The sequence below is a fragment of the Arthroderma uncinatum genome, assembly GCF_011692745.1.
Source record: "Arthroderma uncinatum strain CBS 119779 chromosome Unknown scaffold1, whole genome shotgun sequence".
Classification (NCBI taxonomy): Eukaryota; Fungi; Ascomycota; class Eurotiomycetes; order Onygenales; family Arthrodermataceae; genus Arthroderma; species Arthroderma uncinatum.
The window spans coordinates 3,499,250-3,521,604 of NW_022983863.1; the positions used below are offsets into that span (position 1 = coordinate 3,499,250).

Below are 22,355 nucleotides of genomic sequence, written 5' to 3' on the forward strand. Positions count from 1 at the left end.
ACCGTCAGCTTGTGCGTTCGCTCCTGTGGTCGAGCATTAAAGGAATGAGGATTCTTGTCGTCGTATTTACTCTTGATATGCCGTTCTTGGACAGCACAGATATCACGTGGTGGACCAGCAACTGAAGTATTTTAGTGTAATAACGACGCCAGATCCTATAAATTTCATATTTATGATCAACCATATGATATAACGGCTTGTATAGGCTCAATACTTCTAAAATGATTGCATCTGCTGGACGACGAGATGGTTATTATGGGCAAAGCAGGCTTCGACCTTGAGCTTTCCCCCTTTATACCCCAGATCAGTGAGAAGGCTCGCCATGCTATATAGACCTTGGAATACTTGGAGAGTTCCTACCACGAGAGATCTCTATAAACAAACTCCACCAAAGGAAGGAATGGATAATGGTTGATTCTACCATGTTTTCCTGCTCTCCTTCATATGCATTTTTACATACAAGCTCACCAAAGGCAAACAGCCGCTACTCTGGCCGCATCTCTGATTTCTCTTTACTAGCAAAGAACTATCCACGTTTATGCTTTAACTTGTGCAATACACCATGTTATCGCTTGTCTTTGCGTTGGTTCTGCCTATTCTCGGCTCGTTCGTTCTGGGGTTGTCCCTCGACGACGTGAGAAGCGAACTCGGACCTCAGCTATCTGGTTCAGCCGTGGTCTCCGAAAACGGGCGAGATTTTGCGAGATGGAGTGACTATCATGCTCCTACCGCTGGAGTAGTTGTTACCGTGGCTTGTGAGCAGGACGTGGCCGTGACGGTATATATAATTTTCTACTCCAATATCTCTCCTTTTCAGAATGATAAGCTGATGGCATGAACTGCAAATAGGTGCAATATTGCATTGAACATGAAATTCAGTTCTTAGCCCAAGCTGGAACCCATGGGTTTACTACTACGATTGATCTAGATGATGACGGGATTCTTATCAATCTTAGGCAGTTAAACTCGGTCACGTTCAATGACGATAAAACAGAGGTCACCGTTGGAGGTGGTGCTCTGATCTCTGAAGTAATCGAGGCTGCCTCATCTAACAATACCCTGGTTGCAACTGGCAACTGCAACTGTGTTGGTGCTGTCGGTGCCATCCTTGGTGGCGGCTACGGCAGCCTAATGGGCCTATATGGCTTTGGTGTTGACAATGTTCTATCACTTAACGTCGTCTCTGGGGACGGTGTTCTTAAGACGGTCACATTTGGGGACGACCTCTTTTGGGCTCTCCGAGGTGCTGGCCCTAATTTTGGCATTGTCACCTCCGCAAGAATGAAATCGTACCCGAGAGAGCCATCTAAACAATATGCCTGGGTAGGCGCGCTTACGTTCACGGGAGATAAGATTGAAGCAGTCGCCAAGGCAATTAGTGAGATTACCCTAACAGCAGAGATGAACATTTATATGTTTTTTTTGGACGCTCGTGCTCCTGACAAAAAGCCAACTATAATACTCACTCCCTGGTACTATGGCACTGAGGCTGAAGGACGAGCTGCTTTTGCCTCCGTTATTGATATTGGTCCTACACTCAATACAATGGCTGAAACCCATTATACTCACTGGAATGATGGCTCTGAGAGCGCCTGTATCAAGGGCGGCCGCAAACCGTCATATGCTGCCGGTCTTGCCGAAATTGTGCCCGAGACGTGGAAACAGGTCTGGGATGAATATGTATCATGGGTTTCATCAAATGACGGAAGAGCCCGCAATAGCACTGTTATACTGGAAGCCTACTCCATGGCCAAAGCTGGGTCAATTGCAGATAGCTCTTCATCGTTTCCATGGAGAAGCCGTCTCAAGTTCAACGCTCTCATATTTCCCTGGTATGTCGACAAAAGCTTAGATGCCCCGGCTGAATCCTATAGCAAACGCACCCGCAGTCTGCTGCAATCGACCAGTGGTCTTTATCCTCCAGCTACGTACGTACCTCTACCCTAACGAAAAGCAACATCATCATCGAATGAGACAATGGTGTAAACCATACTAACATATGGTAACGCCCTTCTAGGTATGTAAATTTTGCCCATGGTGATGAAGATCTCTCAGAGATATATGGCCATAACCTTCCCCGGTTACGGGAGATCAAAGCAAAGGAAGACGAGTACAATATCTTCGACCAGTCGTTTTACCTCGGGCCTAGCTATTGAGAAAAACATCGCAAAATGTCACCGCCAAAAGACACGACAAATGTATAATATTCCCAGTATTGATAATCAAAATTGAAACCACCAAGTGGTCTATAATTCTTTCAGTACGTCCTAGAGTAACCAGCAGTTCACTCGAACGTAGATTTCCGAGCTGTCTATGATGGCATTATCTTTTATGGTAGAGTATTTTTTTATAGATAAAATTCGTGGTCTGCAACTAGATGTTATTAGGAGAGAATGGGGTAAACACCCTTCTGCCTTCTTCCCATCCACTTTTCCTCCGAAAAAGCCCATCCAAGAGCAATAGAGTAGTATATATAAAATCACTATGTATATTCCAAATAAATACAATGGTTAGAATGAAGGTATTAGGTAATTATTGTTTCTCGCTGTTGCTTGGGGCCTCAGCTTCAGCCTTAGACTCAATCTTTGAAGAGGGCATTTCACTGGATTCCAAGGGGTGAGGAATTGGCTCCTCCTCTGCTAATGGTAGTATCTCTTTGGCTTCGGCTACTGGAACGCCGGGTTCACCCACGGTAGCTTCTTTGTCTGTGATACCAGCAGCATTCGGGGCAGCTTCTGCTGCCTTTAATCCAGAACAAGACTGGAGTTTGGCGTCGTCTTCCTCTAGCTCTTTGATATCTGGTACCTGGGGTTCACTGGGTTGCATGAGAGAAGTAGTTGGTTTATCCTCTGCTGACGATGGTAAAGGAGGCACCTCTTCAGACGAGACTTGATCATCACGTTTGTCCTCATCCCTTGGGATCACGGTAGCATCGGTAGCTTTGGTTGATGCCTCTGATTCAAGGCTTTCCAGATTGTTAGGAGGGGAGGCGGTTACCTTGGTCGGCGGAGGGTCGCGAGGTGATTCTGATTGAACATCACTGGGTTCAGAAGGGGTTTTGCTCGGTTGCTCACTGGGAACATTGACCTCCCCGTTTGGGCCGATGGACCAAACATTCCATGGGTCAGCAAGTTTTATTTCTGGTGTTTGTGGCTTCTCGGTCTTCTCTACTACGGCAGGCTTGGAAACGGCAGGCTTTCTCCTTGGTGGTCCCTTAGCTCTCCCCTTACGTGCATCACTGAGTGGTCCTCTTTCCACTGCACTCTCTGCATCTTCCTTCTCTTTCTCTTTGGGCTTAGGGGCCTGTGGGCCAAGCTTTAGACGGTTATCCAAATCAGACAAAAATCCCGCTTTCAAGGCAGCAATTTTCGAGCCAACAGCCCGCGGCGGGACGGCTGGCTTGGCTTTCGGGACTGGGCGAGCTGCTTCGTCCGTTGACCCTCCAGATATCGTTTTCGTCAAAGTTTCACCTGAATCATGGCTCTTCTTTCTGGTAGGCCGCTGAGGAATTTGTGGTTTAGGCCTATCCGGTATTGACGGTCGTTTCTTTAATTCTGTAGGGCTGACAGGCTGAGATTTTGTGGGCGACACGCTTGGTTGCTCTTCTGAAGATCGACCTTCCTGCCTTTGGGGTCGAGGAGGAAGCGACGGTAAGGAAGGTTTCTCTGGCTTCTCTGGCTTTTCGGGAATTTCTACAGAAGTAGTGAGTTGTTGACTCTCGGGGGCTTCTTCCCAGATATCCCTGCTTGGAAAACGTTGGTTTGGGTCATGTTCTTGGGATTTGAGATCGTCCGAAGTGCCTGGAGTTTCTTCCAAGCCCGACTGCACCTTAAGCTTGTCTGCTTCCCTCACTCGTTCCTGCTCCTGTTCTGGAGTCTCAAACACGGATTCTGATTCGGATTCGCCTCTTTTAGGACGTCTGGGTATGTCCGGCGTCGATACTGTAGCATGTAGCTGTGCACTACTCGGAGCATCTTCCCATATATCTTTACTTGGAAATCTCTGTGTCTGGCTGGTTGGTGACTTGAAGCGCTGTTCAGGAGACAGGCGATCTTTGTTGTCATCGTCAGGAAATAGGGGTTCGTATTTCCTGACATGCTCGGTAGGTTCAGCTACATCTTCACCCTCCTGGCCCTCAGTTTGCTTATTAGATGCTTTGCTTGTAGCGCTCGTAGATCGAATAGGCTGTTTACGCCGAGAAGATTCAGCTTCATGCCCAAAAGAATCGTTTTTCCGGTGTTCAAGCGGGGGAGACACCGCGGGCTGTAATCCCACAGAGTTCGGGTCAACCTCGTCAGATGCAAGCACGGGGACATCTTCCTCCTCATCATCGTGAATACCATCCCTGTTCGCGTCATTAAAGTCCGGCGCTGGTGCAAAGCCATCAGGGTGATGTTGGTGATGTAAAGGTTCGTCAATATGAATCTTCACTCCATGATGTTCATCCTTATCCTCCCTTGCCTCCTTTGCAGCGTCTACCAGCTTCTGGCTTTCGGATAACGACTTGGCAGTGGGCTGTTCGCTAGACACTTCATTCTGCAGCGGGGACTCTGCTGGGGGGGACTTGAAGCGAGAGGCGAGCTCTTCAGCCATGATATTCCCGATTTCTTCGTCAGGTGTGCACACGGAATCGTTAGATGTGCCTAGATTCGTTAGACTAAGCCTGATGAGATATGGAGTAAGGGTTTATCAGAACAGTACCTTTAGAAATGGATGATTTGACAATCTTATTCAGGTCATCGGTGCTCATGGCCCATTCTGGGCGTGGACTACCCACACCTGACCCATGTAGTACTTTCTCCTCATGGGCAAGTTCCTGGGGGTGTTTTTGGTACCAAGACTTTTCAAATGGGTCATCCGGGGTTACCCCGTGGCCATGGAGGCCATAACTTCCAGGAGGAATAGAGGCTTCCTGCCTACTCCGAGTTCTACCGTGCCCATCTTTTTGGGAGTTATTACCACGGGAGCTGGTTGGCCCAGGGGATGGTGATGGCGCCTGTACATCTCCTGCATTAGGGTACATAGGTACCCGTTGGCCGATTTCGGGAATACCGGTCTCTTCATCATTGGCAAAGGATTTCCGATCAGCCGATGCACTAGACAACTCAAGTTGAATATGTGGAACGTCAGCTTTAGAATGTAACGATCGGCGGCTAACATCCTCCTCTGAGCCTGTTTCGTGTCCATGTGAAGCATCAGTCCTAGTTACGGCCTGGACCTGTGCTGTCGCGCTCGAGGTTGGTAAGGACGGCCGGGGTGCATGCAAATGAAGGTCGTGGTGGACATTTCTCGTTTCTGCTGGCTGTTCCACCCCATCACCTGCTACTTTAGCATCTAGAGAACCCGAGTTATCGTCTTCAACATGTTTTTGTTCGATTGACGAGAGAATCCCGTTATCGGGACGGAAAGAATGGTCAATTGGCGAATCCGCACTCAATAATCCAGAAGCAGGCGGAGCATTGAGCGGAGAGGGAGAAGGGTTATCCAATTTTGGCGGCGAGCTTCTATCTGGACGGCTTGTTGGGCGTGGGGGTATCTTGGGTGGGTTTGCGTTGGAAGTTGGGGCGTTATTTGGTGAGCGAGTAGGCCGTGGAGGGATTGGAGGGGCCCCTTTCGTTGACATGGTGATTTCAAGTACCTTCTACGGTACTATGAGCTGCCAATGTAATGTAAATCAGACGGCGAGAAATGCAGAGAAAGCTTCTAGATAGGTCAGTACTTCTGCACCAGTTTCCAGGAACCAACGCTGCGTCTTAGGTAGATGCTTTGAATGTCAATGTTGGAATTATAAACGGGTCCATTGCACTTCCGTAACGGTACTCAATTCTGTGAGCTCTCTGGAGAAACGAGATTGCCGTCTCCCTGGAGGTTCATGTACAGAACAACCCCAGAACCGAGTACCGAGAACGTAGTTCAGCACTTGGATTTGGGTGGCGAGAGTCCGGGATAGTGCATTGAATCAAAACCAACAGGCTGAGACTTTGAGAAAGAGGATAAATTTGTCTTGCTGTAAACGAAAATGCTTACCGTTCTTCTAGTCGTAGTTGATGTCAAGGAAGATGGCCAATGAAGCTATAAGCAAACAACGCCGGGGGACGATGGCCAACAATCGTCATATATAACATAAATCAGGCTCTATACGACGTCACTGCCATTGGCACTCGGGAGATCATAGCATGTTTGCTGCCCGATGCGGTGGATGGTGTAGCTGCGAGCTGCGAGCTGGCCTTGTTTAGTTCGAGATGTCGTAGTTCTTGCTCTTACGTAGCTCCAGAAGAAGCCAAAGGCCAGAGCACAGCCACATGACGCGCTGAACACGTGGACAGTCACGTGGATATCAGGACAGATGGATGAGGATAGATAGATATGAGGATAATAGATATGGAGGATGAGGATAGGAGGATAGATAGATATGAGGATAATAGATATGGAAGATGATGATATGAGGATAGATGAATATGGAGGAGATATGGAGAGAAAGGAGTGGCCGGTATTAGTTATATTGATAAATATCACGCAGTCTCGTAATAGCCTACAGTATACAAGGAAACGCAAAGCTAGAAGTTACAAGAGGATATGGAATAGAACGATGAATGAAGTGCCCAGTTCCAGATCGGTATCCGGCCATGGCGTTCAAAACAGGTAAAAGAGGCCCAAGGAAAAGACGAAAAGCAAGAGCAAACTGGTATCTATGGGTAGTAGTAGGTATGGGAATGGAAACTGGCAACTCATCAGACAATATCATCACCATTATGGAACCTCCTTTAAAAAGCTGGTGTATCGTGTGCATCGTGGGATTGTACTTCAAGTAAAAATTTTCTCGTCGGGGGAAAAGTGCAGCTTTGCTAGCCGTAGACGAAAAAAAAAATATATGGCGCCTTTCAATCGGCAGACACATTCCCATTCAAACCATCATCTGCGCAACACCTTGTCCGCCAAGGGTCTTGCTCCCGGTGAATTCCTGACCTTTAACTGCGGCGAGAGCATAGAAGATGGCTGCGATGATAAGGAGGACGGCGGCGGCGATAAGGCTGGTGGCTTCCTTTACAAGACTGATCCACTGGATAGCGCTCATAGCAAGGTAGATAACCGCGCGCATCGTGTTGGATGCGAAGCGGCGGATGAAAGAATCGAACTTCGACGACGTAGGGCAGATGCGCATAAGTAGCGGGACCTCAATGAATAGGATGATAAATGACGAAGCTCTTTTTATAGGTATTATCGTGTTAGCGGGAGGTATAAACTTGGTAGTTGGTATCGACAAATAGTCACTTACAGACATATCGCACTGAAGAGGATAATGATTCCGGGTATGCGAATGAGGTTGGAAAGGCCGACTGCAAAGCAAAGGAGCATGGAGATAATTCCGGTCCTAAATTATTAACATTGTAAGCCTCTAGAGAGCGATATCCATGACGAGGTCACTGGTCGGACTCGACTGTATCGAAGAGCTAGATAATATAAGCAACTAACCATTGTCCATAGATGCCTAGTTAATCAACGTTAGCATGTCTGCCGAACCTGTATGGATGCCGGGACCAGGCGTGGCCATGAAGGCCTCCAGTAAACTTACTGAAATTTCTCGACTTGAATTCCTCGGCGAGCGTCATCGTGAAGCTTGTGGGATGGTTCTTAGACGATTAGACGGACGTTGGAGGTGGTTGTATCGTTTTCGTTGAAATGGCGGTCGCCTAGAGCTGTATGCGAAGCCGGAGCTGAACTAAACGGAGGATAAACAACGCTGGCGGCAACTATCGTCAGCTCCCGCACTTTGATAAAAAAGAAGGCGAATAAACTGGATATGGTAGAGACATCCGAGCAGCATCAAAGAGGACAGAGAAATAAATAAAGACCCATACTTACAGCACTGCTCCCGATTTTCCACTGGAAATAAGGCCGAAGAAGCTAGCTAGCTGGCAACGCGCGGTCAAGCCACAACGACAGGGTGTGTGAAGCTGGAGTGAATTTGGCAAACAGATACCTGCAAGCAGGTCGGCGGAAAATATTAGTTATTGTCCAGCAAGGGATCACTGCTCAACAGGTCAAGGCGGCAGAAGAAGAGCTTTTGAGGGAGGTGGTTTGGTGACAAGATGGCCTGACGGAGCAAAGAAACAACACCTTGCCTGGAAGTCAAGCCTCTGCCAAGCGTGCTGATTCACCGCGGCAACAGCCACAGTTTTTATGCATGTTTACTTACAAGCTGGAAAGCGCAGGTTTACTTCAGCTAAAAGTTGAAGGACCAGGCGGGAGAATGATGTTTGATCTGACTGCTTCTTCTTTGAATGTGCTGCCTTTTGGCTATATTTAAACTCGATGAAAATAACGTTGGTGCCTGAATATTCCTATAGAGCCCTGCCACACCAAGTACGTGGACACACCCAACGTACGTTGCTAACTTTTAGTAGGTAACATTTACTTCGTACTCGAGTTGCTTATGTCGAGAGCCGGTCTGTCTCTTCTTATCTATGAGGCTTCGATACGTTTGGATGACTCTCAATGAAGGTTAATACGTCAAGTTTCACTATCCACCCAATCGCGACTGGTCGGAAGAAATGTATCATAACACTGTGTGAAATACAACTGTGGTGTCTTTTCTTTGGTCCACTGTTGGTTATAGATTCTTCTTCCCAGCCCGTTTAGGAACTGTAGACAAGACGGAAAACATCGTTGTAAACAAAGTAGCTTCCACCACCATCAGGGAGGAGCTGGAAACACTGGCTGTAGCTCATGGGCGCTTGTTGATCATCAACCTGTATAAAGGGCAAATGTAAGCATATGCATGGACAATATTGATGGTTCCAGAATAAGGTATTGGGTTTAAAGGACGGAGGAAGCCATACCAATAGAGCACCGGTAACCATAACCAATATTCCACCACTCTCGTTTGATGGCTGTGCGTCCAAGGTAGATACCTGGTGGACAACCTTCTGGAATGGCAAGCTCTGTTTAAACCATGTGTCAGAAATGGATCATGACCAGGGCAAAGTGTCCGAATGCCCCATAATCGGCAATCAGCCCCCGGTATATAGTACTCACAGTCAGCTTCTCCAAAATAGGGGCAGCTCCTTGAATGGATGAGGTTTCGAATGTCAACATCGACTGGCCGCGCTACAGGTGGACAAATATTCATCAGCTCCTTGTTCTTGTATGGTTATAATAGCCCGTTGTACCGGCTAGAGAGAAGTCGCGTTCTGGCTTACGTAGAGGGCTCCGAGTGCACTTCGGTTCTCATCGAATGTCTTGTAGTAGAATTCGACGAATTGCTCTATTCCATAGACGCGATTGCTGTTAGGGCCTCGGCTTCACCATAGTTCTCTGCGTTGTGTATATGCATATACTCCTCTTGCCGCAGCCGCGTTGCGACGGGAGGGTAAATTCACGGTCAACGGTGGATATAGGGACGTACTAGCAACTGATGCGAAGTCTAGTAAATAACATTGTCAGCCTTTCAAATTCTGATAACATCGACTTGTTCATCCAGGGGCATGGAGGGGAATGAGTAGTTCAGGAAACGTTGACATGGACATCATGGAGACCCAAGCGCCCCAAAATAAACTTACCGGCCATCTTGTCTAAATTGTATCTTCGTGACTGCTCTATATCTTTTGTAAACGAACTTGTCTGCGTTGATGCGGTGAGCTCGAGAAAAGGGTGGAGGGGTTTAAATATGGTGGGGGTTTGGCGATGATGCCTAAAGAGGAAGTTTTCTTGGCATTTACTCAAGTCACTATCAGGCTTCAACGGCGTATTAATAATGAGGCCGTTGACTTGGATATAAAGGCGGTAATTATAATTTACATATATGATGATGGGCGGATTTATAAGCCCACTGGTATCCCCTAGTAAGAACGCTCAAGAGGACCGCTTGAACACTGACAAAGATGAAAAGAACCATGTATATCAACCCTCCGAGTCCGAGTCAGCAAACATATCTTCAGCCTTAGGTCGACGGCGTTTTAAGGTGGACTGAGCTGGCTCAGAGGGTTGTGAAGGAGCCTTGCCGGGGACCGGATCTTCTTTTAGGGGCAACTCTTGAGCCTGTTTGCTGCCTAACTCGTCTTGACCCCGAAGAGCCTCCTCAGCCTCTTCCAAGTCGCTGTCTTCCATAGGGACCCCGTCAATGTCAGACATGGGCTCGCCATATAGATCATCATCATTAGGAATCGGAGCACCGTCGACGTCCAAATCCATGGGATCCCCATCACCCGTGGAGTCAGCTGGGTTAAACTGCGCGGCATCACCATTGTCTTCAACGGCCTTCCACTTGTTTTTGCCCTTCCCACCAAACACTCCGGCTTCCTTTTCTTCAGCCACACGCGCCTTTTCTTCGGCTTGTTCCCTTTCAGTAGGCGGTGGGTGGTCAAAGGATTTGACAAAGGCTTCATGACTGGCCTGTGGGAAAACACACCAGCCTTCCCATAGGTTGAGTAGGATGCCGATACTGCGTCTCCATTTCTCAATTTTCAGCCTGCCCCATCCAAGCTCCTTTTCAATCCGGCCTAGCTTTTCAAAGGTTTTGTGTTGCTTCAGGGAATTTTCAAAAAGTTGTCGATAGCGCCAGGCGTGCCGTACACCGCTTGTAGATGACGAGGAGAGGATATCTGATATGATGTAGAGGCCCACAAGGCTGGCCGATGACATATCTAGTTTCTCGCCCAAGTTCGACTTTTTGCTCCGCTCCGCAGAACCACCAGTATCGACATTCGTAGATTCGTCAGCATCGTCCTGGCCTATTATTCCACGAGCTTCATTCTCATCCTTTTGTCGTTCAGGGTTTGCAGAAGTGTAAGCAAACGGTTTATTGACGTTCGTTACAATCATATCAACGACTTCATCCCCTCCGCCCCCAGCATGTTTAATAGCAAATGCGGTGACGCGAGCCACGTCGCCTCGTCGAAGCTTTGAGTGTGATGTAGGAAGCCTCGCCAACAAATGCGTGAGTTTTGCCTTTTGCAAGGGATTTAAATGACCTGCTCCGTCATTAGCTGTATCATTTGTGGCTTCACTCAACCTTTTTTCCTCCTCCCGGTCCGAGTCATCTTCATCAGAAGAGTCGTAGTCTTCATCGGAAACAAATTCATCAAGCTTAGTGGTAAACTCGAACTGTAAGTTTCTTTCTGGCTCTGCCCAGCTAGGGCCATTTTCGAATATCACAGTCGATGGCGCGCGGCCTCGTCCTCTTCCATTCCGTTTTTCAGGATTCGTTAATATATCCCATAGCCTCCATCGATACCACACTCCTCCTGTACTTTTCGGGTTCCAGATCCACGCCCATTTTTCCTCCTTTTGAACCTCTGCCCTACTCATCAATAAGGCCTCAAACTCGGGCCCAAATGTCAATAGGTTCTCTATCATTTTATGGATCAGCTTTAGCTGCCTCAAGTCTGATGGCGGTTTAACGTCGACCTGAAGCCCCTGGTTACTTCGACTCCCGTATCCGGCGCCGTATGACAACGGCGGCGCAATTCCAGAGCGATGAGGCCCGCCACGTCCAAAATGGCTATCACGGGTCATAACGCGAGCACCAAAAGGCTGGTTTGTGAGTGAAGTTATGCCGGGTGTAATTGGGGTGGTCGAATGGATAGCTGCAGAGGACAGATGGCGAGAAATCGACAGATAGAACCCCCAGCCTAAATACTTGTTCTGTAACGAGCTCACTACTGTATCCATATCCGTGGCAGCAGTATCGTGCGCCAGCGTAACGATAGCAGACCATATTCTCCGCTCATTACCCCCATGAACGGACGGTGGTGGCGGTGGTAAAATCTTCACGTTATCCACGACCAAGACCGGTGGAATCAGCGACTTTATAACAGCCGGTGACGTCCCCGGAGGCAGAGAAGATACATGCAATGTAGGCTTAGCAGCCGCCTTCTCCGCCTCCTTCTTATCGGCTACCCTGTCTTCCTCGTCATCTGATGCTTGAAATGCATTTATCGAATCCGCCCCAGGGCGCGAACCCTCAAACGCAAATATTCCACGAGGTTTATCCCGGTCCCGTTGAGACTCTCTTAGTGTATCGTATGGCCGTTTTTTGGAGAAAGAGGGAGGCGGTCTTCCGAGGGTTTCTGATGCTGAGCTCCGCATCAACGGGCCGGTGAAATGTCGTTTGGATGGACCACCACTCGCGTGGCCCGCGCCGGAACCTACATGATGGTGGGTAGGCCGTCCGGTAGAGATATTAAAAGGGGGGGATGAACTGGTATCTTGGTCAAAGGACTTGACGAAGTCCTTGTAAACAGCTGCTGTCTCGGCCTTATCTCTTTGCCGTTTTGCTTCGGCTTCGGCTTTTTGGCGTTCAAACTGTGACTTTTTCGGAGCAGTGGATGGTTTAACTGGTGTATCGAAGATAGACTTGATTGGTGTATCGTCAGACATGATTCCTTACCATCTAGCGCCCTATGGCAGAGCAGCGTAGCTCATTCAGGCACTGTCGTAATATCATCATCACGAAGTCCTAGTTTGGAGCTTCCCTGCGGCACGTAATTTGAACGATCACGTGACCTTATATCTAGCCTCCAAGCTCTATAAAAGAACGTTGGAAGAACTTTGACCCCCTAATTCATAATTCATTTATATATTTGTCAAGAAATGCATTCTTATAGCAGTAATTAGTACCATTTCATAAATACAATATAGATAATTATGGGCTTGATTATTGTATCCCATGTTATTGAAGGTATCCCACCGTCATCGTCAGTTGAACAATCAAGACTCCAAAAGGAATGAAAGAGAATAAAGAATAATGCAGAGCGCCCAGTTACTCCTAGCTTTACATGCCAATAATGCGAGCGGCCTTAGTAAGTTGCAGACCAGACAGGGACGTCAAGTAAATTAAAGTCAAAAAAAAAATGCATAGCCAAATGAATCTATACACGAAAAGGAGCGAGAAAAAAAAAAGAAAATCTCGACGTAACAAATACTACAATGCAATGCGTGATGCGGGTGTGATGCGATGCGATGCGAGTCTTGATGGGACCTGGAATGGCAGGGGTATTAAACAAGAATGAGGGTTGTTTTGGGCGATCAAGGTGAGAAAGTGAATGGTGTAGTCTTTTGGTGATTAGTAGAAATTATATGATGGGCGGGTTCCGAAAGTAGGCCCATGGCGAGAGGATGTCATTTATCATGTTCAATTTTTGTTTTTTTTATTTCCGGAAGCTGTCGGCACCCAGAGTTGGGACCTCGACCAATCGGTCACAAGGGACGCCTTCGTCGCGCCGTCGTTCGAAGAAGTTATCACACTCTGATACAACCATGGCCCATTCGGCAAGTGCTCGACCAACGTACTTGTTCATGGGACTGGGTCCATTGTCTGGTGGTTGAATGGGGGCGGCAAATAGGGTCTTTGATACGTTGTTGTTGGTCAACGGAGCAGCCGAGTCGACACTCAGTGTTTCGTTGGTGATGTGCGATTCAGTTTCTTCTGCAGAATCTGTTTCAGATCCATCGTCGGATCCAGTGCCTGAGCGTGAATGGGACATAGAGCCCGAACTTGAGTCAGAGGTATTTATTGGTGGTTTCCGAAGGGTGTGAAGGAATAGACGGGCTGGTGCGGGCAGTGAAGGTGGGTAGAGCTGTCTGTTTCTACTAGGCCACCTCTGGCGATCAATCCATTCAAGACAGAACCGGAAGGTATAGGCCTGGCGCTGTGTTGTGGTTGAGCCAGAGCCGGGAGGCGAGTTTGTTCCATCTTCGGGCTGAGGCTTCGTGTCTTCAGTTGCCTTGCGACCTTCGCTAGGAGGTGTAGAGCTAGTTTCTGGACTAGAGCTGCCGGGGGGAGTTACTTCTCCAGGTTTGGGATTCGTATTGCCCTTGAACATAGTTCTTAGCATTTTCCAAGTTTTCTTTATCTGAGGCGATGAAGTGTCCGGTTCCGCTGTGGACGCTTGGGATTGTTTCGGAGATTCTCCATTAAGAGGAGCACGGGCTGCCATCGAAGGCGGGAGAATGTTATCTAGGCACACGAACATGCTTGGAGCTGGTGGGAAATAGTCGTTTCGAATAATTATAATACGTCGGCCTGGAGCTGGTGTACAGGGAGCGGTTGATACGGGTGCTACTAAGCCTTTCTCTGCGATCGATTGGTGTGCAACGAACTGATCCCAAACTTGTCCCAGTCTATCGAACAACGTTTGGTAGATACGACTATACGGTAGTCAGCAGGGGAATGGCCATTGGTATTCGGGTGCAATATGGAAAACACTTACGTATCAAGATCCGACTGTGGGCCGCCATCATGTCGTGCTAACCTCCAGCAGATCAGTCGATGGTAGTACCCGCGAACCATTGGGCTCCAATGGCCAAAATACCGCTTGAAAAGATCTTTGCCAAGGAGCATATCTAGACATAACCGTTCTTTTCTCCTGGGATCGTAGTTAATCTCTCCCCAACCTGCAAATATGAAAGCAAAAGTCCTGACTTCTGTAAGTGAATTATTGCTCTTCAACATTTCAAGGCAAACATCAAGCCAGAAGTCCCAGTCAAGAGGGTCGGCTAGGCCATTCGTACGACAGTAAGGAGGTAATATTGGGATAAGTTCCTCGACAAAGTCGCATAGCGCAAAGCATGCATTATGGTCGTATAAAGACGTCTTCCGCGCGCCAAGCTTCAAGATATTGCAAAATGATTCGACGAATAGCTGTTTAGTTAGCTGTTGCATTGACGAATCAGCAAGGAAGTCTCGCAAAGTCATGATCAATCTGCTCTCGGACATTAATATTAAAGAGTTTGTCTGTCTCAGGGGTAGGCTGGCAGATGTATCCGCCCCATCTAGTAAATCATCGAAAGTGGCTGATCCTGTACTGTGCAGCGCGTCTGTCGGCTGCAGCCCTGTGTGTTTGCTGAGTGTATTTTGCAGGACAATTAACATTTGCGCGTGTACGGGAATGAAACCGGGAACGTATATTCGTTTCGACATGTCGCTAATGGAGGGTAACAAGTCCGTTATGAGAAGGTAGAAATGCTTCAGGAAAACAAAGAAAAGGTCGGTATCACGACCTGCCCAGCGAGGTGCCCAGGGGCCAAACCAGTTAATTTGAGCAGCAGCAAGTGGAACTGGAGTATTACGCCGTAAAGACCGCACAAAGGACGAATGGCCGGAAAATGAAAGGGACCGTACAGCCAGGGGAAACTGCGCCGAGATCTCCTCTGACATGACGCCTCTGACGACTAGGTTATGGTTGACATCGAACTCATTTATCACATTTCGGAGTATGGAGGGGGGTATATTCCAGAGTCGGACAAGTACATCGGCCACGTCAGGGCAGAAGAAAAAGGCGTAGGCACAGGTTTTCCCACAAAAGGAAACCAAGCTAGCTGGGGTATGTCTTACAGACATTCGGTCAATGGAGTAGGCAATTTGGGAGAGCAAGTTTTGGTTGAATGTATTACGGATATTATGGTGGATTGATTCGGCAAGGAAGTCCGACCCGGTTGACTCGAGGGATGTGTTAGATCTAGCGGCTAGGTCTACTCTCGAGGTAGACGTTGACGTCGAGCTCGAGGTGTTTGACTGAAAAGGGACTCGCCATTCGGGTCGAGTCATGATAGCAACGATCGATTCAAGGTAGACAGGTCGGTCTGTCCCCGTGATGGACTGGCCGTTTCGCCCGTTCAGTAATTCCAGTAACCCGGTCCACCATTTATTAAGTATGTTTGTACGCCTGTCTAGATCTTCTGGCCGGAGTCGATGGTTGGAGGTATGGTTTAAGATGCGGGATAGGACGGGTAAGAGCGAAGAACGGAGGACATTGACTTTGAGGGATGTAGATTTTGCGGTAAATCTGTCATTGTTAGTTGCCAGGAGAATGTAGTGGGAGCACAGAACTCATACTTTTGGTAGTCCACATCGAGTGCCCTGAAAACATGCCACAGTTCGTCCTTCTTTTTCGGGGACTCGGGTTTTAGTCGGGATGTCTGTGATGTAGGAACTTGTGGAACTGGAGGGACATCCTGTTTACTACTAGACAGGCTAACAGAAGCCACCATTCTGTCCCACGACGGCCTCCGGCGTAGAGATTGTGATGAAGACTCCCTTGTACCCTTGGATTCGAACTGAGCCTTGCTTTTAAGAGAGATTATGCTGGCAGGTCTTCGGCCTCGCTTTGGAGTGGTAGCCCCGGTAGATTCCACTGGCGAGGTAGCCGCCGATTCCGTGGTAGCAGTAGACGCCGAATCCGCTGTTTTGACAGACAGGGTACCTGTCGTACTCGAAGACCCGCCTGTCAATGTCTTTTCCAGGGCGTCATTCGCTGATTTAGCGTCGGGCGAGGGTTGGGGTGCCGGAGAGGGCGATCGTGAGGTCTTCCACGGCTTGAGAGTCAAGTTTGCAAACGACTGCTTCGAGAAGCCCTTGCGGGGTCGTTCTGTAGATGCCCTGGGCACGGTAGTCACCTCGACACTCGGGTTGGCACTCGGGTTGGCGTTCGGAGAAGGTGAAGGGGTATTATTAGTATTATTGCTGTCCGTAGAGGTAGCCGCCGGCGGGTTTCGAGCAGGTCGTCTCTGGCCCGCTTTCTCTCTCAGCGAGGCCTGCCGTAGAATACTTTTCCCAGTCTCAACGTCGAGCTGGTGCGTAGGCGATTGCGCATCAGCCGCAAGCTGCGAGAGGTTCACTTCAGATATCGTTCTCTTGATATTGCTCGCTTCGGGGTCGGCGAGCAGCTGGGGGATGTGATTGTAGCTGGCAGAGCGGCCAAGCTCAGACGACCTCGACCCATCCTGCACCATCGGCCGCGGATCGGGCATAATTCGAGGTAGGGAGCCCTCGAGGGCTATAATTCAGACAGCGGAGAGGGAGGGAGACGCTGGCGGACCTGGCGGACCTGGCGGACTAGGCCCAAGGGCCGGGAGAGACCAGCTCTCCGTCGATAACTAGATGCTGGCGACCTGGTAAAACCATGAGCTGTAGCGGAGGACGAAGACGAGAGCGGCCGCGGTGAGTATAGAGGTACTTCGAAGGAATCACTCGCGGTTCTGGCGGGAAGAGGCGAGGATGTTGGAATATGGGAAGTGTTCGGATCGGGAAATCTGGTATGGCCCAGGGAGCAACAACGGCTTTTGATTTTAAGGAAACTTAGTAATAAGCATAGCAAAAGCAGATATACAAGATAGATATCAAGCCGGTCTCTATCTCTTCCGCCTCGTCGTCGCCGGTCTTCACTCTTCCGCGCTCGACTTCCGGCGGTGTCTGAGACGCTGACGATGTCTACTAGGTCACCAGGCAGCGGCAACGGGTGTATCCATTGATTGACTCAAGTGACAGGGTGACAGCAATACAAAAGCCAGACATGCGCTGTATCACACTGCGTCCACGAGATGCGCAGTTCTACGTCAAAAGGGAAAAAAAAAAGAAAAAGAAAGAAAACCATCCCATCGCCCTTTAGCCTCATCGCACATCGCGTTCCCGCAAACCTCGCTCGTCTTACATCGCACATCCCTCAGTCCCATCCAGCAGATCGGCGCCATCTCACTGGCGGACTGCGAAGCTATCCAGCCACACCTAAAGCATGCTAACTAGCTAAATTTCTAACCAACGGGATGTCTCTTTGCGAACCTATATCGAGAAAAGCTTACGACAGGGCACGGCGAAGACAAATATAGAGCCAAGGGTTGCTGCTGGCATAAGACAGGTTTTTGTCCAGCTTTTACGAAGCAAGGACAGCAGATCAGACGGCACAGGGAGGTTTAGCTATCTCTGCATGCGTGAGACAGGTGCGTATTTGACGTTTTTGTTATTGCTGATGTCTCATCTTTTGCCCCCTTGCCTCTGCGTGGCGGGGGGGCTTGCTTAATATATCCACCTGGATGGTGATAATGCCTGTAGAGCGCCCACATGGGAGAGATCTCCTACACACGGTTTGTAAGGCCCCTTTACTCTATTCCAGACTACGGAGTGCTAACTCGTTAAATGTTTTAGTCAAATGGCTGGCCTGATAACGTCATTACACTGGCTCACGGTCGACGCAGAGAGACCAACAAAAATATACGGAGTAGGACCTGCATATACCCTCAGGGCTATGCTAGGCCTGTACGGAGCATTCCTGATGGGTTCTGCTGTCTGGCAGTCTGGCAGTCTGGCTTGCACCTTGGCGGGCATTGCGTGTCGTGCAGGCCTAGCTGCAGCTCGGCGCGGAAGACACAATACGAGGGATAAATATATCAACGTGTCTCCACGGAGGACAATTGAACAGACCTGGGGAGATGTCAATTACCGGCTCCAGGTTCACTGGATATGCAGAGCGGTGGTAGAGTACGGAGGGCAACCTGTACATCGCTATTTGCGGTGTTATTCCAGCTGCTATCGATCAAGTCGGTGAACACTGGCCCCCAACCATTCCACTCATACGTATACCGCTATTGTTGTATAGCTAGGGATTCTCTCGACTAACACTCTTACGGAGTATGTTAATGGATATTTGAAGTGCGCATATCTGGGCTCAGTTATTGCCCATGTCGAGGATTGGACCGTCTATCGCGCGATAATTGATACCTACTAAAATACCTTACACGGGGAGGTCTGGTACTGACATACACGGATTATAAAAGTCATGCATAGCGAATCCTTCCCCAGGTTCTGCAAGGGACGCAGAACGGTGCCTCCACGGCTCCATGGAAGCGTTCAAGCTGTGGTCACTCGTGACATCATGCTCAACAGGATAGACACTCGTACCTAGGTATGGTTGGCTGGAAGAGGATCTCACCCAGAATATGTCTACGAGCTAGATGCCTGGGTACTCGAAACGTGTGAGTTCAGAGTGGTATGCACAGGACGAAAATCAGGGTATCAGGAATGGAAGAGGCAAGTGATGGATGTGCTACATGACTATTTTGAAGGCACCCACCGCCTTTGGTTTACACCAGGTGAGATAATGGTAAGATGTGGTAATGAGACATTGATTATGTTGATGTTGACAACTGGTATCTCTGATATGGCTAAAGGGTTGGCTGGGTAGGTACAGAAAGGTGTCCAAATGTTTGATACTATTGCCATTGAGCAATGCTATCCACATACATGCTACATGTATAATTTATGGAAAGGTACAAGTTCTAGTTGGAGAGTAGTGTCTACACCATCCACAAACCCAACTCGCAATGGGATAACACCAACAATCTCACCTGGCCAACCAACAATGTAGCCTTAGAGGAGACCAATCGAAAGCCCAACTAAACAGTAGAAATATCACAGCTGTATGAGTATCACAATTATACATGCATGTAATGAGAAATGGCGAACAAGACAAGAAAGAGTTCAAATTTCTGTGTAACTATACATGATATCCCATCCTATCTTCTATTCTATCGACATATCGGCCATCGGATGGTAGTTTAATGGGCGGCAGGATTCTCCTCGTCCATCTCGAGCCAGTCCTCCTCGACAGGAGTGGGTTCGCCCGCGGCCTCGCCTTGGCCTTCAACTTCAACAGCCTGGGTCTCGTAGGCCTTCAAATCGGCGGAGATGTTGCTCTCCTCGGGAGATGGGGGAGGGCTGGGAGCGACGAACTTTTGGACATGGGCGTCGGCGTCGTTGGCCTTGCGTGGAGTGGGCTTGTAGGCAGCGAGCTCACGGATGTAGAGGTCCTGCACGGGGTCGGCTAAGGTGGCAAGAAGAGACCCGGTAAGTAATTGGCAGAGAACAGCAATTGAGGTATCTGAACCCGACTAACCTCGTCTGATGGCGGTGGAAGCAAAGCTTCGACGAACGATCGGGCTCTGTAGGCGGACTGCTCGGCTCAAAAGCGAGGCCTGGAGGTGGTTAGCGGGCCGCAAGACAGCGTTTCAATGGGCGAATTGGGTCTGCCTACCGATGATCTGAGGGATTGAGACATCATCGCGGCGGAGTTGATGGCAAGGCTTGTCTCTGGAGGGTGAATACGCGGTTTAACTTGGTGCTCTTCGTCCGTCTTTCCACTTGTGAGGTTGAAGTTGTCGCGGAAAAACGTAGTGGTTGATGAGTCAGCATATCTTGGCGGATGACCACCAAGGCAAACCCCGAAAGGGAAAGAAAAGCGCAGCCTTGGTTCGATATCATTATCAGCAACCGCCAACCTGCCCCAGCCCTCAGTCTCTCGCACACCACACGAGTTACTGGCCCAGGACACCCTGCAGCGCTCAAGTCCTTCGAGATAGCTTGTGCAGACGAGCTCTCACCCTTCATCGCAGCTGAACGACGGCGTCTACCAAGTGTCGCATTTGCCACTCGCAGCGGAAGCCTTGTGGACGCCCGCCCTCGTCAGGCCAGCCCGGCTGGGGCATCTTGCGGCATCGCATCTCTTGAGGATTTAGATATCCTGTTTGTCTGTGGAAGTCGAGGATTCTTCTCTAGAAAGGTAAAGCTGAGATGATTCTGCTGCCTTCAGGGTCATAATACGCACCCAAGAAACAAACCAGTTTGGGCCTTGAAGAAGCTGTCATTCTCATCCGTTACCTTCTGCAGGGCCTTATATACAGGGTTAAAACATCATATTCAATATAAAAAAATTCATGATCTCTTTTTCTGGCTTAGTATCTTTTGAACTAACATGGTGTTAAAAGAGGTAGTGGCTATACGCATACCCTCTTGACCTGGGCCCAAGCGAATCTCTCACGTTCACCTCTTTCCGGCACCGACCGCCAAACTGTATTCGCCGCTCTTTATCCGTGTGTGCGCATCTCAGTATAACCTTACCGTTAGCTACAACAAGATAAAACGTCGTCACACCAGCCGACTGAAGCCTACCAGGAAGGTTCATAAAATGGCGGCAGTAGGAACAGGTCTCCGGGGTGAACCCGCTCAGACGCCATGGAAGGAGAATCTCGCTGAACGCCTGATATGTCCCGAGTGCAAGGAGAATCCTCCTAATCTTGTCCCAGAAAGTCATGAAACGATATGTGGCTCGTGTGGGCTCGTTTTGGCCGATAGAGAAATAGACCCCCATTCGGAATGGCGTACGTTCTCGAACGACGACCAGAACAATGACGACCCTTCTCGAGTTGGTGATGCTTCAAATCCTCTGCTAAATGGCAACCAACTTGAAACGCAAATTTCGTTCGGCACAGGCGGTGCGCGGAGCAGGGAGCTGCATCGTGCCCAAAGCAAGATGTCAAATGAGAAAACAAACAAGGCTCTGCTTGCGGCATATAAAGAAATAGGGTCCCTATGTGATGGATTTAACATCCAAAAGAACGTCGCGGACACCGCAAAGTACCTTTTTAAGATCGTCGATGATGCAAAAGCATTCAAGGGGAAATCTCAAGATGTTATTATTGCTGGTTGTATTTTCATTGCTTGTCGGCAGTGTAAAGTTCCCCGAACATTTACAGAGATCTTTGCGGTCACGAGAGTTTCCAAGAAGGAAATTGGCAGGATCTACAAGGCACTGGAGAAATTCTTCACGGCCCAGAACCTTGAACGCATTAATTCCGTGGTATCAAGTGGAGGTATGAGGATCTCTGCACTCATTTTGAATCATCATGCTGGTAATCTGTTTATTAACATAATACCGTAATTAGGTGTTCCTGACCCCAACGATGCATACACCGGAACAACATCTACTAAACCAAGTGATCTCTGCAACCGATTCTGCAACCTTCTCGACCTGCCCTTCCAGGTCACAAACGTCTCATCCATGCTTGCGGACCGAGTCACTTCGATGGGTGATCTCGCTGGCCGCTCCCCACTTTCCATCGTTGCGGCTTCCATATACATGGCCTCCTTTTTAATGGGCCACGGGAAGTCAGCCAAGGAAATTTCTGGTGTCGCCCATGTTAGCGACGGCACGATTCGCGGTGCCTACAAACAGCTATACGCTGAGAGAGAACGATTGATTGACCCTGCTTGGATTAAGGATGGTAAGGGTGACATGAACAAGCTTCCTATTAGCTGAAAATGCAATCGGGAGTGTCATCTAATTACTCGGGTTACACCCACTTCACGCAATGGCCTGCATCTGCGGTTGTACCGGATAGCCCACTTAATCTTAAAATTGGTTTTTTTTTTTAATATCAAATCACGTTCTTACGGCCTCAAATCGATAAGCCTCTTTTAATTATTTGCAGAAGCCCTCCGTTTTTTTGTTCGCCCCTTTCAATTGCATTTTCTAAAATTCTTTTTCCTTTGTGACAGATTGTAAACCATCCCTTTTGCATTCTTTTTTTTGCGCCATATTTGCACTTTGCACGGTTTTTTTTTTTTGGGGTCATACATTTTATTCGATTCCCCTTAAACCTGGAGCCAGCTTAACAAGGACGGTGGATTGGAGATTTCTTTTTGCCAAAGGGTGGCTTGTGTACTTTTTCAATTCTTGCAACTAATTACCATAGATAGACTCAATGGATTCAGTTCCCTAAACATTCACCTTACAAGCAAGAGTGTT

At 48.6% G+C, this 22,355-nt stretch overlaps 7 protein-coding genes across 7 annotated transcripts; 2 read left to right on the forward strand and 5 right to left on the reverse strand.

Moving 5' to 3' along the window:
• Positions 1–562: 562 nt before the first annotated feature.
• Positions 563–2,156, forward strand: GIQ15_01066 (FAD binding domain-containing protein; the record flags this gene model as incomplete). Its single annotated transcript, XM_033548483.1, has 4 exons — positions 563–778; positions 850–1,832; positions 1,875–1,928; positions 2,018–2,156. 4 exons carry the CDS (start codon positions 563–565, stop codon positions 2,154–2,156), a joined length of 1,392 nt encoding a protein of 463 aa, XP_033409434.1.
• Positions 2,157–2,532: 376 nt separating this feature from the next.
• GIQ15_01067 (uncharacterized protein) lies at positions 2,533–5,623 on the reverse strand (the record flags this gene model as incomplete). Its single annotated transcript, XM_033548484.1, has 2 exons — positions 2,533–4,643; positions 4,702–5,623. The coding sequence occupies 2 exons, from the start codon at positions 5,621–5,623 to the stop codon at positions 2,533–2,535; spliced, it is 3,033 nt and encodes a 1,010-aa protein (XP_033409435.1).
• A 1,281-nt stretch (positions 5,624–6,904) lies between these two features.
• On the reverse strand, positions 6,905–7,162 carry GIQ15_01068 (Tlg2-vesicle protein; the record flags this gene model as incomplete). The annotated part of the gene is made up of 1 exon (XM_033548485.1): positions 6,905–7,162. One exon carries the CDS (start codon positions 7,160–7,162, stop codon positions 6,905–6,907), a length of 258 nt encoding a protein of 85 aa, XP_033409436.1.
• A 2,738-nt stretch (positions 7,163–9,900) lies between these two features.
• Positions 9,901–12,378, reverse strand: GIQ15_01069 (uncharacterized protein; the record flags this gene model as incomplete). The annotated part of the gene is made up of 1 exon (XM_033548486.1): positions 9,901–12,378. One exon carries the CDS (start codon positions 12,376–12,378, stop codon positions 9,901–9,903), a length of 2,478 nt encoding a protein of 825 aa, XP_033409437.1.
• A 770-nt stretch (positions 12,379–13,148) lies between these two features.
• GIQ15_01070 (uncharacterized protein) lies at positions 13,149–16,749 on the reverse strand (the record flags this gene model as incomplete). The annotated part of the gene is made up of 3 exons (XM_033548487.1): positions 13,149–14,148; positions 14,211–15,785; positions 15,836–16,749. 3 exons carry the CDS (start codon positions 16,747–16,749, stop codon positions 13,149–13,151), a joined length of 3,489 nt encoding a protein of 1,162 aa, XP_033409438.1.
• A 2,580-nt stretch (positions 16,750–19,329) lies between these two features.
• Positions 19,330–19,832, reverse strand: GIQ15_01071 (ATP synthase H chain; the record flags this gene model as incomplete). The annotated part of the gene is made up of 3 exons (XM_033548488.1): positions 19,330–19,595; positions 19,668–19,746; positions 19,806–19,832. The coding sequence occupies 3 exons, from the start codon at positions 19,830–19,832 to the stop codon at positions 19,330–19,332; spliced, it is 372 nt and encodes a 123-aa protein (XP_033409439.1).
• Positions 19,833–20,735: 903 nt separating this feature from the next.
• Positions 20,736–21,866, forward strand: GIQ15_01072 (transcription initiation factor IIB; the record flags this gene model as incomplete). The annotated part of the gene is made up of 2 exons (XM_033548489.1): positions 20,736–21,420; positions 21,493–21,866. 2 exons carry the CDS (start codon positions 20,736–20,738, stop codon positions 21,864–21,866), a joined length of 1,059 nt encoding a protein of 352 aa, XP_033409440.1.
• Between the last annotated feature and the right edge of the window lie 489 nt (positions 21,867–22,355).